The sequence below is a fragment of the Sarcophilus harrisii genome, chromosome 4 (assembly GCF_902635505.1).
Source record: "Sarcophilus harrisii chromosome 4, mSarHar1.11, whole genome shotgun sequence".
Lineage (NCBI taxonomy): Eukaryota > Metazoa > Chordata > Mammalia > Dasyuromorphia > Dasyuridae > Sarcophilus > Sarcophilus harrisii.
In genome coordinates this window covers 146,856,358-146,876,150 of record NC_045429.1, presented here as the reverse complement: position 1 = coordinate 146,876,150, position 19,793 = coordinate 146,856,358, and the positions used below count along the sequence as shown (strand labels likewise).

The 19,793-nt window shown below is 33.8% G+C and overlaps 1 protein-coding gene across 3 annotated transcripts in view; it reads left to right on the top strand.

Moving 5' to 3' along the window:
- Positions 1 to 19,793, top strand: part of GRM1 (glutamate metabotropic receptor 1) — a 433,745-nt gene that overhangs the window by 368,600 nt on the left and 45,352 nt on the right. For all 3 annotated transcript variants that reach the window (XM_031937657.1, XM_031937660.1, XM_031937659.1), the window contains exon 6: positions 9,664 to 9,832. In XM_031937657.1, the coding sequence (XP_031793517.1) occupies positions 9,664 to 9,832 (169 nt within the window). The remainder of the gene's footprint in view (positions 1 to 9,663; positions 9,833 to 19,793) is intronic.

Here is a 19,793-nt window from a genome sequence, read left to right as displayed (position 1 = left end):
GTATATAAAAAAAAGGTATGCAAATCAAACACTTACTGATAATAAATCATAATTTCACAAGTCCCACATTCAGTTATGAGACACCCCCACCAAGTAGGGCTACAACCACAGTTTAAGAAACTGAGCTCTAGAGAATAAATTTTTCTCTCTGGAATTAAGAATCTACCTAAGATTAGGTTCAGCCTAGGAATCACAGATACAGAGCCCAAAGAAACTGCAAAAAAGGCCATTTAATCCAAATCCTTAATTTTACAGATGAAGAAACTAGGCCTAAGAAGGTAGTAAATTGAGGTGCCTAACCCTAACCCCTAAAAGGGTTCCAGGAACCTCCAGTGACCTACTTTGAAAACCATTGCTATAGGCAACTCTCTAAAACCATGAGTTTTCATAGAAAATGTGAATTGAATTGGTTCCTGATCAGGAATTTTCTATACCAATGGAATTACTCTTCCAGCCCAAATACTTTATTTATATATTATGTGTTATTATTATATATAATATACATAAATTATATACAATATATAATTACATAATATATACATATATATATATAACTTTATAATACATACATATATATATATATTCTTCTTTGTAATTTATTAATCCAATAGTTCCCTTTGGAACAATAAAAATATACCTAATCCCTCCTGGACTAAAGCTCTCCAAATATTTGAAAATCAACTTATTTTCTTCTTAAATCTTTACATTACTAGCTTAAACATTTAATTTTCTTTGCCACACCTTTACATGATATGACTTCCATAATATTTATCATTCTGATTGATTTCCTTTGCATTCACTGATGCTTGTCAGTGTCTCTCCTAAAATGTAGTACCTATGACTAAACACCAAAAATGTTTAACTTAACTTTATCAAGCCTCTTCAAGACCAAATTTTCCAGTTATTTCTTTATGATTATTTTTAGTTTTGTTATAATTGTAGCACTTAGCAATGTCTTGCCCAGCATAGGCATTTAATTCACGTTGATAATATTGAATGAATATCTGTTCCCATGGAGTTATTGGCTACATGGAGTTTAAGGAATACCATGTATTGAGCATTATACTGGAGTCAAAATCCAATTAAGTTTTTACCATCTAAATTCAAATAAACAAATAATTACTTAGTACATATTATGTACAAGGCAGTAATATTAGGTGTAGAATTACACAGACTGAAATGGAATAAGTTCCTCAGGGAGCTTGGTAGCTCTCAGACTTTGTGGATCAAGTCAGTCCATGTTTTTTATACTTAGCATCCTACCTCATGGGGCTCCTATGAGAATCACATAAGAAAGAACTGGATATTTCACAAATAGGAAATTATTTTGAAATCTGTATGATATTGTACAATTTATTGCTGCTATCTGCATATATATGCTTTCAGTGGACCCACATTTGAATTTAGATTATCTGGTTATTTGAAAGGGAGTGAGACTGTGCACAAAAATCAGGGATGGCTAATTCTCATTTGAATCATTAACCCTAGAACAGCTGAATTACCATATCCTTGTAATAGATATTGAATCATTTCCCCAGGTGGTTTGCTACAAGTTATCCTTCTTGTTTGTGGCACCTAAAAATTTGATCTATTCATTAAAATAAGTTTCTCTGTCAATGTGTAAACAGAGTAATTGCTATTATATATTTCTTGGAAACTGCATTGCTACCCATTATGTGAATTGTACCCACAATTTGACCTTAGGAACAAAAAGCAGGATACTGGCACTACTGTTGCTGCTGGTGGTTGATTAACAATAAATGCCCTCATTTATAAAGCACTTTAAGATTTACAAAATAATTTATTATCTAGTGAAATAAGTAGTACAAGCATTAATTCTCAGTTTTAAAACAAAAAAGATGAAAATCAAAGAGGCTTTCCCTATGTCACACAGATTATGAAGGCAGAGCTAGGATTTGATAATAGCTAGTGTTTTATCTGTGTGAAGTGTTATATAAATATCATCTTAAATGTTTTCCTCACTATAACAATGGGGACTAGGTGCTACTATTATCCAATTTTACAAGTGAGGAACCTGAGGCAGAAGGATCTAAACAAAGGCAGGATCTGAACTCAAATCTTAATTCCAGTACTCTACTTGTTGAGGGGTGAGATAACCTAACAGTGATGGGGGTCCCCAGGCCCATGTTGCAGAAAAAAGTTTTGTTTTGAGAAAAAATTCACAGTCCTAGGCTCCAAGTGAGGTTTGGCAAAAATGGGTTTATTTTCACTGAGAAGCTCTTTCTCTCAATGTGCCCCTTTGTGATTAGAAAAATAGCAAAGATTGGGATACAGAGTCTTGATTTTATTTATCCTTCTATAGAATGGTGCTAGGGAGCAATTGAGGGACTAATTTCCAAATCAACAGAGGTAGTAATTGTTTCCCATACTAAAGTGGTTCCCAGATCAATTGTAGGTGAGAGTTTCCAGGTTGGAGAGTGGGGATGCTTCCCAGAGGCCAGAGGGGTTGAGATTCAGTGTTTTTCTAACCCATACCCACTCCCCAAAGATTAGGGGTACACAGAATCCTATTATATCATACCCACTGTGTCACTTTGCTGATTCCAGACATCCCACTTCCAAATTTGTGATTCTTTTTGCTCTACCGCATTGAATTACATATAACTAACATATGTTATGAGAACTTCTATCATCTCAAAATTAGACATAAGAAAGAATATTTTAGTGCCTTTTTAATTTTGTATTCCAGAACCTCAGAGATAGAAGTAAGAGACCCCCAGAGTCTTTTAAACTCCCTTCCATACCAAACTCAACAGCTTTTGAAGAATTCTAGTGATAAGGAAACTCACTACCCCCAAGGCAGCACATTCCAATTTTTATAGCTCTAATAGAAAATTTTCACTTACTTTATATGAAAGCTAAATCTGCCTCTTGAACTTTCACCTCCTTCTCCTAATTCTTGCCTTCTGGTTTGAGCAGAACAATTCTTATATTTCTCCTACAATACAATTGTTCAAATACTCAAACAATTATCACATTTTCTGTCTGTACTAAAGTTCTCAGTTTCCTCTAACAAATTCTCTTTTGATATGAGATCTCTTGGCTCGTCAATAACTTTTCTCAAATATAGTTTTCAGAACTCAGCTTCAGATTCTCTACTTGGATGTTCTGTGAGCATGAAGTAATGCCTTGATGTGATGGTACTTCATAGCATAATCTAAGCTAATTCATCATAATTTATTTGTAGAAACTGAAGAACAGTGATATAGTACCTTCTCATTACTTCAAAGGAAGACAATCAACTAAACATGTCTATTATTTAATTCTATGTCTTTAGTTAACATACTGGATAATATTATAACATCAAAGTATTTCCTAAAAATAGTAAATAGTAAAAACAACCCAATAAATATTTTTAATGGAGTAAATAAACAAATGAAGTGTTTTTGGCTTTTCTCACCATATTGCTATTCTTATTAAATCCAGTATCTTTTAGTTTTCATTTATTCATAATGTTGTGCCACAATTCCCTTTTATCATCCTGCCTCAGTTTTCCTAAATTGTTCTGCCTTGATTCTTTGAATTGTTCTGCTTCAATCCACCAGGTTGCAATCCCTCCTTTCATCAGAAACTGTTCATCAGAACTGAGATAATTAGGGCTGTGGAGATCTGGCATTCCAAAAGACAAAGATCCAGATGTCCTATTTCAGATACCTTATTGGTATCTCTAAGTCTCAGACTTCTTGCCTCTAGTTGGACACCTCCTAAATCCTCCCAATCTGTAAGAATTTATGGTCCTACCCCCAATCTATCAGAACCAGATTGGTGGTCCCTTCTTGGATATTCCCACTCAACAGAGTTTGGACTCCACCCTCCCCCCCACCTTTGTCTATCTACCCAAGCTTAGAACCATATATACTTTATTGGATTCATGCTTGGATGCTTTGAGACATCAGCCCTAGGGGTAACATGCCTGAAGCACAATCTCTCCCTCTCAAATAAAATATTAAAAACTCTCTAATCTCTATCTTGCCTTAGTTTCTCTGGCATTATGACAGTTTTTATCCAAGACATACCACTGTGAAGACCAAGTTAGCACCCTGGATACCTTAGAATCAGCTGGAATTAGAATAAGCAAAAGTCCTTAGTCTTTATTCTTGGTCTTTAGAGGTAGAAGTGAACAGGATGGATGCAGGACCTTCCTTCTCTTCCTCTACTGCCAAAAGTGACCCTGCCTTGTCTTACTCAACCCCGTAATCCTTCCCACAATTCTCTGTATACACCAAAATATTGAACCAGCATAGTGGGAAGGGCCATTTCCCAAACATATACTAATAGAGTATTGTCCAATCAGTAGTTAGCCTTAAGTGCTTGGTTGTCCAACCTCAGTGCATCAACTCAGAGTTTCAGCCCTTTACATATCACTATATCCTTCTTCCCTGACCTTATATTATTCCTTCAGAGTCCCCTGTGGAAAATTACATGTAAAATATTAGCTAAACAAAAGCAAGGGATTTACTTCCAAATGTAGGCATTTTTTCATTATTGAATATGCAATTCTACTTTTTTAGTTTTTCTCTCAAGATATTAATCAAGGGATCAGTCACTGTTGTTCCCAAGCCTATTTACAGGAACCATTTTATTTATTCTATGAGGTGCATATTGATCTCCTTTTAGTTGCTTTTTCAGTCTTCTCCAATTTCTATCCTCTTTTACTCTACTACACAGTTACATTCCTCCTTGTAATTACTAAGATTAATCCTCACTTAAAATAAACTATAGACACCAAGAGAATGCAAAGAAAAAACTAATTTGCAGTACAAGAATATTACAAATAAATTCCAATATTCAAGAAGATTTCATAGGATCAAAAGTTAACTTTAATTATGATGAACTGAATTTGTTTTTTTAACTCTCATCTTTTTGGCCTTTCTTCCTTATTTCCAGTTTCTTTTGGGGTATGGACTTTGTTTTGTTAGGGTTTTGGAGTTTGGGGTTTTTAATTTGGATTCTGTATAATATTATGCATTTTTCACTTTCTCAGCGCTAACATACATGAATTTGAAAACTTATTTCCTCTCTTAGAGAATGAAGAAGTTTGAACAAATTTCAGGAAACAGATAAAGGGAAGAGGAACATAGCATTCTCATTGCCCTGATACATAGAAAGGAGAAAGAAAAAATGAGAAAGGCAGACAAATGAGAGAGAGAGAAAAAGAGACAGAGAGACAGAGACAGAGAGAAATAGGAAGAAAGAGAGAGAGAGAGAGAAGAAGAAGAAGAAGAAGAAGAAGAAGAAGAAGAAGAAGAAGAAGAAGAAACTTAAAAGAAAAAAACTTAAAAAAACCTCACATTAAACATTCACAACAGGTTTTCCAGCCCTGCTAAATATGGCCAGTGGGGATGGGAATTAGAAATGAACATTAATCCAAATAATTAAAATGGATAATAGTATAGCATAAGTAAGATTTATATGCAGCAGCAAACTGCACTGAAGCTGACTATATAAATAAATCTGAGATATATTTGGCACTACAAAGGAGAAAAAATTTCTCCTTCCTAAATACTAAGAACTTGCTTTTGAATACAATGAGCACTTAATACATGCTTCTTAAATAACTAAATGATCATCAGAAGGACATAAGGCATGAGTTTTAAAAGTTCAGTTCTTTCACTTCATATTAGCTAATGTATTTTCATTTCACCCATGAGAAATAAGAAAATTTCCTTTGTTCATCATCATCATCTTAGTGTTGCTCTTGAAGCTGTGTTTGATGAATCTGGCATAAGTTTGAAGTAGAAATAAGCCTGTTGCCCCATAGAAAGCAAATTCCAGCTATATTATCTGAGCAGAAATTGGAAAGCTAAGACATAGTAATTACATTTCTCTAATAAAAGCTTGAAGTTTAGAGATAAGTAGCTAGAAAACATGTCTTGGAGAATCTTAGCTTGATCCCCAGTAGTTATCACTCTCTATTTTCTAATTACATGCCAAGTATTCTATACATTTGTGGTGAATGTGTGGGACACCATTGCCAAAGGGTGAATAATAATAATGTCTTTGTTGCTGTTCAGTCATTTCAGTTATATCATACTTTTTGTGACCCCATTTGGGCTTTTCTTGGGAAAGATACTAGAGTAGTTTACCATTTCCTTCTGTAGATCATTTTACAGATGAGAAGATAGAGGCAAGTAGGGTTAAATTTCCCTGGGTCATACAGTTAGTAAGTATCTGAGCAAGTTTTGAACTTAAAAAGATGAGTCTTTCTTGATTCTAGGCCCACTTAGCTGTCCCTCTAAGTAAGAGAAGAAAAAGAAATGCAAAGTATCAGAATAGAAAACAAGATGATAAAATTATCTCTTTTTTTGCAGACACTATGATAATATTCTTAGAAAATCCTAAAGACTCAACTAACAAGTTAATTAAAACAATTAAAATTTTAGCAAAGTAGCAAGATATAAAAAAAAATCCAAATAAGTTATTAGCATATATATATATATATATGTATATACATACACACACACACATATATATCACATATAAAACTCTTCAAGAAGAGATAGTAAAAAAAAAAAATACCCAATTTAAAATAATTCCAGACAACAAAAAGTACCTGGGCTATATAAGTAAAATTATATGTGAGACTTTTTATACAAACAAAATCAGATTTAAATAATTGAGGAGATATTAATTGTGAGGTCAATAAAATAAAAATGACAACTTCATCCAAACTAATATATATATATTCAATACCATCCCAATTAAATTACTCCCTTCAAAATTTACTCAATTAGAAAAAAATAATAAAATTTTATAAAAAAAACAAAAAGTCAAAAATGTCGAGGGAAAAATGGGAAAAAAAAGTATAAAGGAATGAGATTTAGTAGTACCAGATCTTAAACTGTATTATAAGACATTAATTAACAAAACTATCTGATATGGACTGAGGAATAAAAGTCAAAAATGTCGAGGGAAAAATGGGAAAAAAAAGTATAAAGGAATGAGATTTAGTAGTACCAGATCTTAAACTGTATTATAAGACATTAATTAACAAAACTATCTGATATGGACTGAGGAATAGAAAGATAGAACAATGGAATAGACATACAATTTAGAGCAAAAATAAACATAATAATCTTATCTGTGACAAGTGTAAAGACTTTAGATTTGGAGATAAGAATTCATTACTTGGTAAAAATTGTTGGGAAAATTGGAAAGCACTATAGTATAAACTGGGCATGGATCAACATAACACACTATTTACCAAGGAAATCCATTTATTGAAATGGATACATGACCTAAATATAAAGAGTGATTTTTACAAGAAAAGCAAAACATGGAACATATTACTTAGCAACTTATAAATGAGTGAACAATTTAGAAATAAATAATAGGAAACAAAAAGGTAACAAATGGATGTTTGATTACATTAAATTAAAAAGATTTTATATAAATAAAACAAATATAGCCAAGATTAGAAGAAAAGAAGAAGAAAATAGTTTATTCGATAAAGGTTTCATATCTAAAATATAAAAAAAAAACTTTGTCAAATCTATAAGAATGAAAGTCATTCCCCAATTGATAACTAATCAATGGATATGTTCAGTTTTCCAATGAAGAACACAAAACAATTTATAATCATATAAAAATGTTTAAATCATTATTGATTAGAGAAATACAATTTAAAGCAACCTTGAGATATAATTTTATACCTACCATATTAGCTACAATGATAGAGGGGGAAAGTGATAAATGCTGAAAAGGATATCAAAAAAATTGGGACACTAATTTATTTGTTGGAATTATAAAATAATCCAATCATTTTGGAGAGCAATCTGGAATCATGTTCAAAGAATTATTGTTAACTTACTCTTTGACCCTGCAATACCACTACTTAGTCTATTTCCAAAGATTTTTTGGGAAAAAATAAAAGAACCAATATATTCTAAAATGTTTGTAGCAAATCTCTTTGTGGTAGAAACTACAGGAATGCCCATCAATTGGGAAATAGCTAAACAAGCATTGGTATGTGATTGTGAAGGAATACTACTGAACTATAAGAAATGAAGAGCTCAATGATTTTAGAAAAAACATAGAAAGATTTGCATGAAATGAACAGTGAAATGAGCAGAACCAAAAGAAGATTGAATAGTGATGACTTTAAGCAAATAAATTATTTTATCTATTATAAATATTCAAATTAATTATAGAGGACATATGAAGAAAGACACTACCTGTGTCCAGAAAAAGACCTGATAAATAGAAGTATGTGCAGAATATTTTACATATTTGTCATCTATCTATCCATCTATCTTTCTACCTATTCATCCATTTATCTATGTCTATTGGGAGGAACAGAAAAAAATATTTACATGATAATTGTATTTTTTAAAGAAATAGCAAGCTGTGCATAGTAGATTTGCAGTTTCATGCACAATCATCTTTTTAATTGTACTGTTATGAAAATATTTGATTTCATACATTAAAAAGAAAAAAAATAAAGTTCATAAAACATTTCCTTCAAAACAGCATTGTGAGGGAAATAATGCAATCCATTTTTCTAATGAAGCAATGGGTTCTAAGAGAGTAAGTGTCCTGAGGTCAAGAAGCTAATAAGTTTCAAATATGAGATTCAAGATATTAATATTAGACCTGGAAGGGACTTTAGACACACCAAGCCTAATGTCTTCATTTTACAGATGAGGAAATCAAGATATGATGGGGTTAAAGGACTTGTCCAGAGTCACACAGCTCCTAAATTTCTATGATGGGATTTAATCCCAGGGTTTGTGATTTCAAATCCAATTTTCTTTCCATTACCCCATACTGCGCCTCAAACACCCCTGAAGGGTTTTCTGAAAGATCTCTATAATGATTACCTCATTATCATTATTGATACTAATATTCTGAAAATCATTTTATTTCAGGGAAAGAATGGTGCTTAGAAGGTATCCAAGGATGAACTGTAAATTTACTATATAAATAATGTACTACATTTTTGTCAAGTGAAAGTACTACTCTGATATTTTTTCTGACATAAAATTGTCCTTGCTTATTTCAGATAAAATTTTTCAGAAAAATCAGACTCAAAAAGCCAAAGTTAGAATATAAACTCCAATAGGGACTACACAAAAAATAGTTTTCAGGAGAAATTTAAAGACAGACTCAGTGTTGTTTAGTTGTTCAGTTTGTTTAATTTGTTGTGACCTCAAAAACTTGTCCATGGGGTTCTTGGTTTATCATTTCCTTCTCCAATGTGTCCCCATTTTGTAGATGAGGAACTGAGACAAATACAAGTGATGATTTGACCAGGGTCACAGAGCTAGTAAATGCTTGAAGCTAGATCTGATCTAGATACTCTGGATTCCAGGTCTGATGTTCTATTTACTGTATCACCTAAGTACCACACTTATTACATTTACAGAGGCTTATAGCCAAAATATTGGCCTATACAGGGTGGTTTGGAATTCTTCTTTTGTTTTGTTTTTGGTCAAAGCATCTAGGAACATTATGGAGCCATTGTAAACATCACACCTGGAGGGAATACCCATCCTGCTAAAATCATAGATCTTTTAAAGGGTTGAAGGAAGAATATAGATGGACTGATGGATTCTGAAAGATGAATCAAGAAGTCTGTTTTTACAATGAAATTATTATTAAGGGAATCTGTCACCAAGATATGCTACTGTTTGTTCTTCCTAGGTATGATATTATGAATCTTCAGTATACTGATGCTAACCGGTATGATTATGTCCACATTGGAACCTGGCATGAAGGCGTGCTGAATATTGATGACTATAAGATCCAAATGAACAAAAGTGGCATGGTACGGTCTGTGTGCAGTGAACCTTGTTTAAAGGGTCAGATTAAGGTAAGCCTCTGAGACTTTAGTGGATAATGGTTATGATGATGCATATTGCCCTCAAGAAATTTTTTTAAACTTAAACCATAGTATGACCAGAAATAGAATATCAGGCTGGCTATTTCATCCCCTCAATTCCTCACTTCACCTTCCACTTAGTTTTAGTTTAACTGAGTTTTGGGGCACGTGAGAAGAAAGAAAAAGACGATATAATGCATTTATGGTAATAAATTTGGATATTGTCCCAGGAAAGGAAACCATCTGCATTAATCCCATACTTCTACAAGAGGCCATTCCTATTTCCTCCAGCTGTTAGTATCTTCTCTCAAATTACCCTCCACCTACTCAGCATACAGCTTAAACATTCCAATTTATTTGCATGTTGTCACTCCTATTAGAATGTGAATTCCCTTAAGGTAGAGTCTATTCCCTCCCTCCCAACCTTTTCTTTAATACAGTGTCTAGCACATAATAAGTGCTTACTTTGTTTTTCTTGGTTTGACTTGACAAATATTGGAAAACAGGTCACAGTATAAACATGAATGCAATGAAGAAGGATCTCTAATTAAAACAATAGGTAAAAGGGAAATAAACAAGAAAACAAAAACACAATGATCATTGCTCTGTGTTTTATTGAAGTGAAAGTTGAAGAACACTGAAAAAAGCATATAACTAAAATAGCAGCAGTTGAAATGAGACAGCCTAGGCATCCCTCCTCCCCTCCCCTTAACACCCACAAGCTTGCTGATTCCTCAGAAAATACTGATTGACTGTAGGCTGAGCACTTTTATATCTCCTAATAACAATAGCTCATATGTGTGAAGTGTTTTATTATTTACAAAGTCAATTTTTGTTTTTGTGCTGGGCAATAGAATAGTTATGTATGAATTACTTAGATAAAACAATGACTTTGATATAGTTTCATTTTATGACAGCAATGGACATTGAGATGCCTTCTACTAACTCTGGGCTTCTCAATGTGAACATATGAAAGCACCCTGAAATGATCTCCACATCTTTAGTTAATTCTCAGTCTGCTGATCGCTGGATCTTACTTCATATATATGTTTTGGTGTTCTATTGTTTTTAATTCTGTGGTTTTTAGAGAAAAGATATTATTCCAAAGATACATGCAAAAGTTATAACTTGAAAAGAGCATAGTTCAGCAACTATTAGCGATGACTGCAATAGTTTTGAGGAAATCAAGCATTTCAAGGCTCATAGTGTTTTAAGGAACAATCAAGCTCACAATTAAACATGACCAGTTGCATTTAAGTACAAAGGAAATGCAATTAGAAATGAATATTTTCAAAAACTTAGAAATTACTGCTGCAAATAATCATAACAAGCAAAGTTCCAAAGTTACAGAAATCCCCAAAGAGATAGTGGAATCATGACTTTGTATCATTTCACATGTCACAAAAGGTTAACAAATTTATCTAAGAGGAGATAAATTATGTTTCAATGATGTAGACATTTAACTCATTTAAAATTTATTGAAAACCCATAGGCTATGATCATGATTAGACTTAGAAAAATACAGTATTCAACAAAAGTACATTTTACATCCAAAAAAGTGTGGGTTCATGGTGAAGCATTAAAAATGTGCTGAAATCTTGTAAATTAATGCCAAATAATGAAAAAGAGATTGCAGCAATAGGAATACATATCACCCACTGCTCTTTTTTCTAAAAATATAAAAATTTGTAAGGTATATTTGCCTGCCAATAAATTTAATTTTAATCTGTCCTAGTTAATTTTATACTGCCATAGATACTTTCAAAATTCTATATGAAGTAAACTGACTTTCACAACAATCTATATTTATAAATCATGTACTTTTTGCAAGCACTATACTAAGGACCATGTGGAACTATATCTACTACAAGTCAGGCACTGTTCATTGCAAATATTATCTGGTTTTATACTTACAACAAACATAGGATATAAATGCTATTATTATCTCCATTTTACAGTTGAGGAAACTGAGGCAGAGAGTGACTTGTCCAATGTCACACACAACTAGAAAGCGTCTGAGGAATTTGAATTCAGATCTTCTAGATGGGGGATCCAGCACTCTACCCATTGTTCTACCTAGCGATCTTATTGAGAATACAAAGACAAAAATTTAACTTTCCCTTATCAAGATATTTACCATCCTTTGGGAGGCCCATATATGATGTAAAAAAAAATCCACTGATTCATTGATGAATGTTACAGAGTTTTTATTTTATATTCTTTCAAGAATGAGTGGTTAGTAGAAACACTTTTGAAACCCCAAAAGAAGTGTTTTATTTCCTATCCTGAAGCTCATCCCTTCCCTAGTTTCCCATTAATTGGGTGTTACAGAAGTTACAGATTTTGAATCTTCTCCCCTCATTACATATGCCAGTGTCTGCTTACATTCTTACATTCTTTTGAGGGAATTCAACCAGGGAAATGGAAAGAGGCAAAGTCCAGAGGATTCCTGTTCAAATCTAAAACTTCCACCCCTGGTGACATTCTGTGATCTTCTTGTAGGTCCCAGACTCCTATTTATTAGTTTCCAATTTTTGTTTCATTTCTTCAATTTAATTTTCTTAACTGTGGAAACTAAATCATCATCCAATTATCACAATTATGATTACAAAGCAATTTTCTGGTGGTATTAGCAGTTCAAAAGATGAGAAAAAGCATCATGTTGGAAGGATTACTTGAACAGAGTGATGAAAGAAGCTAAAGATTTTAAGATGAAGAAGCACTTTTTAGGCACAAGGCAACCCAGAGGCAAGAGATGGGATATTATGCATGGATAAGCTTATAAGAGAGGTATTTAAAATCTTACCCATTTTTTAAAAATTGGGAATGAAACCTACTTTAAATTGCTTGCCTTCTCAATGAAGGAATAGGGAAAGGAGAGAATTTGGAATTCAAATTTTAAAAAATCAATATTAAAAATTGTTTTACCTGTAAGAGGGGAAAACTAAAATATTAAATATATTAAAAAAAACGAAAACAAAATAAATTGGGGATGACTATAGCAATATCTTAAATATAGACTTTTGTGATTTCCAAAAGGTCACTGCACAATAGATAGCTCTGTGTTGTTTTCCCCAACTTCCAATGTCTTTGGTGTAAGGAACTTAAAAAGGAAACTTTCTATCTATGCAGATCAGGACCTCTTGGCAACTTGTAGGCTTAAAAGCTTCTCTTGGGAGGATATTACTTCCTTAAGTCACACAGTCTGTCTGTGTCAGCAGTAATACTTGAACCAGGTCTTTTTGCTCTCTGTGCACTATGCCAATGCAGCTCTCTGGAAATAGAGAATGCCATTATCACTCTGATTTTTGCAGCTAAAGAAATTGAAGGTCAGAGTAGACAAGTCACCCACATGCCTAGCCTGTGTCAACATCAAAGGCTCTAAATCAAGTTTACAGAAATAACAAGCTAGAGGTCTTTCTTAAACTAATGTTTCATTATACCTTTCTACAAAGTACTTCAGTAACTTCCAAGAATTTGTGATGCTCCCTGGGTGTCTCATTATCAAGGACAACTGATAAATGTCTAACAATGTACTCTCCAGGAAAAATAATGGATGTTCACAGTTTTATGTTTAATTTGCATTAATATTTTCCCTATCACTTTTCTTAAGTCTAGACAATCAACAAAACAATAAATCATGCCCTGATGTGTTGTTTTTGATGGTTTCTGAAGGGTAAATGTTCACATTGAAAATTGATCAACACTCATAAGAGCAGTTCAAATTGACTTTATCACACCCTTGGTCACAAGCATTCCATTTTTGAGTATACATTCAGTTCTGCTATAATATTTGTTTTGAAAATGCAAATTTGCTTTTTCTTGATGTGAGATATTAAGGAATAATTCAAGCATAGGGAGAATTTTAGTTTGCTTTGACATTCAGTATCTTCCATGTGAAACAATGAGAATATAATAAATTGTACCATTTTGCAATCACACACAAACTATTACTGCCCGTTCATAAGTAAACTAAAGTTTTGTCATGGTAAAGACCTATATTTATTGTGTATCTTCTGATGCAGTAGGAATTGTGGGCAAAAAGAATGCTGATCTGGGGGCAGCTAGATGGTATAGTGGATAGAGCACCAGTCCTGAAGTCAGGAGGACCTGATTCAAATCTGATCTCAGATACTTAACATTTTCTAGCTCTGTGACCCTGGGCAAGTCACTTAACCCCAATTGTCTCAAAAAAAAAAAAAAAAAGAATACTAATCTGTCCTATTATAGCGTCTTACCAAAGCCTGGAGTCTTGGCAACTAAACCATCCAGAGACTTTGCTGGTGCCACACTTTCTGATATTGATGTATTTCTTAATTTATCATGTATTATCTTAAAAAGTGCTACTATTTTCATTAGGTTCCTAACTCTTATTATGTGTTGCTAGTAGTGTTTGAGTGTTTTAGCCCTAACCCCATTATCTCCATCAACCCTGTTGTTTATATTGCCTGATTTTTCATAATGTGGTACTTTTGGGGAACACATATGGCATGCTAGAATAGAGTTGACTATATGCTTCAAACAAAAAGTATATATATATATGTATATATATATGTTATATATATACATATATGTGTATGGATTTTCTATAAGTGAAGGAGAGTAAAAATTGATCTCACATGATTTTAAACCAAATTGAGTGAGATAATGAAAAATATAGATTGGAGGAACAACTTTGAATTGTCAAGGGTATGCATTAGATGACCTAATAGGTCATATCCATCACTTATTTTCTGTGACTCATCTCTTAGTGTAGCCAAGTCATTATATAAATGTCATCCAGCCCAGCTGTTGTTATGGCAGCAATTGTGTGGGGTCTGTTCTTACATCCCACACACACCCAGAACTGCCAAACCAACTTCATGAACCATACAGGTGGGAACCCCTAGTAGGTGGTGCTCCAAGTAGCCTTCACACTTGTTGCAGAGGCAAATAGTTTCTGTGTTACCAAAGTACAATGGAGGGCTTGGAAGTTTTTATTTATTTTAGCAATTGAGAAAGGGCCCCTCCAGTTCTGTCTATTTTAAGGGAGGAAAATAATCTTAATCACAATAACCTTGTCTCACTTTAATGGAGAAAGGGCTCTGGTAGGTGGATAGTAGTGAAATTCTTCGCTGATTGTAGTGGTAGAATATGGAGAATACAATCCCAGGTGCTGATTTTTGTGAGCCAGAAGACCAGAGAGGGCTTGTCACAAAGATACTTTCCACTGTATTAAATCTCTAATGCCACATCTGTGAAACACTTTATGGATAGGTGTAATGGGCTGATGTTTGAGTTGATGCACTGAGGTCCCAAGTACGTGAGGCTAAATAGTAATTGTGCTATACTCTATTAATATACATGATTGGATAAAGAATGGTCCCTGCCCACTCTCTGTGCAAGTCCTGATGTGTTGTATAGGAAATGACGATTTTGGTGGGTGGAGACAGAGACAGGAAGAGAAGCTGGAAGAGATTGGGCCTGGGTTCCATACTCCTAGCTGCTGGTCGTGTGGCTGCTGATCTAGCTAGCTTCTTGACTCAGCTGCACACATTGCTATCGCCGATTATCTTCCACCTCTGATCCTTCTTCACTGAGAATAAAGACTGACGATTTTCCCCTAACCTGAATTCCTGACTCCTGCTGATTTAAAAATACACGGTCTTCACAGATAGGCAAAGAACAGTTTTCTAGATATTAAAAGTGAGAGAGGGGAAAACAAGCAGGAAAAAATATCCTGTTCCTCCTGAGATTTGCAGCCCAACAATTCTTTTTTGTAATTTCTGTCTGCTAACTTTACTCCTGGCAGGCTACGAATAGAAAGTCAAGTGTCCATTGCACTATGGGCTCACACATTCCAGAAGAGAGAAGCAGGATCTCTCATTGCCAGACTGTGGAATTCTGCTCCTGTGAGCTGGCATCCGAATGCCTAGAAAGCCTTGCGTTGGTTCTATTATGGTGCATAGATCGGAGGCCAGGAGTGTAGTTCAAATTTGGCCTCAGACACTGGCCTAGACCCCTTACTCTTTTTGCCTCAGTTTTCTTATCTGTAAAAGGAACTGGAGAAGAAAATGGCAAACTACTCCAGTATCTTTGCCAAGAAAATCACAAATGGAATCAACTATAACAACCACAACAACATATAACATGTACCCTAAACGCAGATTGGAGCAGGGAAGGTACTGTTTAAAAGTATTGTAGCATTCAGTGGGGAAAAAATGTGTCCCTGAAGGTGAAAAAATATTTATCTGTTTGTTCCCTCCAAACTCACCTAGTGGTTGTGAAATAAAAGGAATTCAAATTCTATTTACCAAATAGCAGTACTTATAGACAAACACAACTAATTTGCCACCTACCAAGCTCAGGTGACATAAAAGGAAATCTCAGCAGCCTCTCCAAAATATAGATAGAGTCAATTTACAGGAGAATTTCAAGGCTAATTTCAGGGTTAATAAATTTCTTTATTAATAATGAAAGGCTTTTCATTCTGACTGAAACTTAAAATGCTTTTTAAAAACATGCCTGCTTCTCTTATAAATATAACATATTGACAAAGACAAATTCTTAAAAACCTAATTCAAAAAAATGTGTATTAAGTCCTGAGCATTTGGGCTCAGAGTTCTAGATCTGGCCAGGAAGACTTGAGTTTAAATCCAGCCTCAGATACCTCCTAGCTATATGATACTGGGCAAGTTATTTAACCTCTGTTGGTCTCATATATAGAATGAGGATGAGGATAATAATAGCACCTATCTCCCAGGGTCTTTGTGAGAATAAAGTGAGATATATTATCTTAGCATAGTGTCTGGTACATGGTAGGCATTTAATAAATGCATGTTTTGTTCCTTCCTTCCTTATACAAATGTACCAAATGACAATTGACTTTCAGATTCAGAGAATTAAGTCTATCCGATTTGACTAATAGGTAGCATTTGTAATGAACAGCTGGAAAGATGGATTCATGGAAAATCTTAGATACCAAACTAAGGACTTTCTTTATATTTCTCTTAGAGGCAATAGGGATCCAGTGATGATTTTTGAACAGCAAGATGAAATGACCAGATTTATGATTTGAGTTTAGTTATCTTAATATTAGTGATTTACACAATGTCATATATAGAGTCCTGCTTCAATCAGCTAGAATGCAGCCCAATATAATTCTTTGTTATATGTATGTGCATTACTATACAGTCTTCAATATATTTTTCTCATTACAAAAATCTGTTAAGCAATTTCTCATAGCAAAGTGGCATAGGGGATAGAGCACTGGGTCTGGAGTCAGAAAGACCTGAGTTCAAATTCAGCCCCAGGTACTTACTAGCTGTGTGACTCTGGAAAACCCTTTTTGCCTCAATTTTCTCATCTTAAAATGAGTTGGAGAAGGAAATGGCAAACCACAGTATCTTTGCCAAGAAAGTCTCAAAGGGAGTCACAAGGAGTTGGACATGATTAAAATTATTTTTAAAAAGCAATTAAGTATAGAGATACTATTTACAAACCAAATTTCCTTACAGACTTGTACTATAAACTAATAAGCATGACTAGTTAACAAAGATGCAATGTTATTAACTCTTTCACCTAACCATTGAAAGAAAATGTTTATTTTAAAGTCTCAAGATCTTCAATTCATGTCATCCCTAAATAAATGAAATTTATCCCTATACAAATGCTTGTTATCAATATTTTGTTTTCAACTTTCCAAAGTTTATCATGCAAACTGTATTCAATTCAACTTAGGGGCCATAGGGACCCTAGGGATCCTAGGAATACATCAACCAAAAAAAAAAAACAAACCCAAAAGTCCTTTCCTCTAAGAGTAGTATGGTGCAATCTTGAAAGAGTACTACATTTGGAGACAGAATATTAAAATCCAAACTCAGGCATTGCCATTTTACGACTTGTGGGACTTTGGGTCATTTATTTAGCTTTTCTGTAACTCAGTTTCCTTGTCTCTAATTGATAGAGTTAAATGACCTTTAAGATTATATCCAGCTCTGTGTAATGATCCTATGAACATATTTATTACTAGACAAATCTAAAGCAATTTGAGGAGGGAGGGAACATTCATAGAAAAGAGGGAAAGGGGATGTGGAATGACTATCTATAGGAAATGTCATCTTATCTTAGCCTTGAGTGAACCTACATATTCTAGAGGCTGAAAAGGAGAAAGGGTGTATTAAAGGCAGTGGATAGAGCTTGAGTGAAGAAGGTACAAATGGAACAACAAGTTTGGGGAACAGCTAGCAGGCCAATTTGGTCAGAAATGTAAAGTACCTTAAGGGGAGTCATATGAAATCTCATTTAGTCTGTTAATGGGATTTAAATACTAGAGAGAATAGGGAACCACTGCAGATTACTAAGCAGTGACAAGGAGAAAGGTGACATAGGAAGATTATTTTGACAGCCTTAGAGGATGAATAGTCAAGGAGAGAAACAGGAAGCAGAGAAATTCATTGGGAGGCTATAATGATACTCTATTGAAAGGTAATGAATGTTCAAATGAAAGTGATGACTCAGAGTGAAAAGTAATAAACATAAGAATGTGATGTGAAGATACAATCAGCAAGACTTCATAGTGAATGGATATGGAGGATAAGAAAAAGAGGGGAAATATGGATGATTCCAAATTTGCAAGGAATTTTTGTCAGTAGAAAAAGAAGTTTTGAGGGAGTGTGGATTTTCTTTGTTTCCTTGCTTGTTCATTTTTTTTTTTTTTTTGTAGGGGTGGGAGATGGTAGATAATAAGTTCCAAAGCTTAGTCAGTTCTTAAAGAAAATTTCATGGTTAATCCAATCAAAAGTTGTGGGGGTTTTCCTTTTGAGTTAAACCTAAAAAATATCTTCCCTGTTCTGGGACTTGAAACTCACCCCTTACTACCTATGTAAGTATGTATGTCAAGTTCTATATGTATACTTTTTTTGAGTGTTGATCATTTTTATATGCCATTGCATAAATCCAGAAAGAACATTTGTTCAGAATATCCTGAAAAGCCTTATAGACTAAGTAATAAAGTCTCTCCTCTTTTCAACAATTTGATCATTCTGCTCTTCTTGAATTGTATCTACTGTAAAGTTATGTTTCTACATCCCATAATATATACTTTAACATAAATCCACACCCTTTCCTTTTCTGCAGTCCCTTATCCTTCTCTTAAAACAATCCCACCCCCACTCCATTTTCTATGGTTAATCTTTTGACATTATCTTAATCCTTTCATTTTCATCATGGAAGTCTACCTGTCTCTTCTATTCTCTTTCTGTACATCTTAAGACACAAGCAGCACTTTTATTCTTTCTTGCTTTATTCTTTTAAGACTTTGAGCCCATGGTTCAATATTAGGAAAACTATCAGTATAATTGGCCATATTAATAACCAAATTAACAAAAACCATATGATCATCTCATTAGATGCAGAAAAAACATTGGATAAAATCCAACATCCATTTCTATTAAAAAACACTTGAGAGTATAGGAATAAATGGACTTTTCCTTAAAATAATCAGTAGCATCTATTTAAAACCATCAGTAAGCATCATATGTAATAGGGACAAAGTACAACCATTCCCAATAAGATCAGGAGTGAAACAAGATTGTCCACTATCACTGTTACTATTCAATATTGTATTAGAAATGCTAGCTTTGGCAATAAGAGTTGAGAAAGAGATTAAAGGAATTGGAGTAGGCAATGAGGAAACCAAATTATCACTCTTTGCTGATGATATAATGGTATACTTAGAGAATCCCAGAGATTCTACTAAAAGTTATTAGAAATAATCCACACCTTTCGCAAAGTTGCAGGATATAAAATAAACCCACATAAGTCAACAGCATTCTTATATATCACTAACAAAATCCAACAGTTAGAATTACAAAGAGAAATTCCATTTAAAGTAACTACTGATAGTATAAAATATCTAGGAATCTATCTGCTAAGGGCAAAACAGAAACTTTATGAGCAAAACTACAAAACA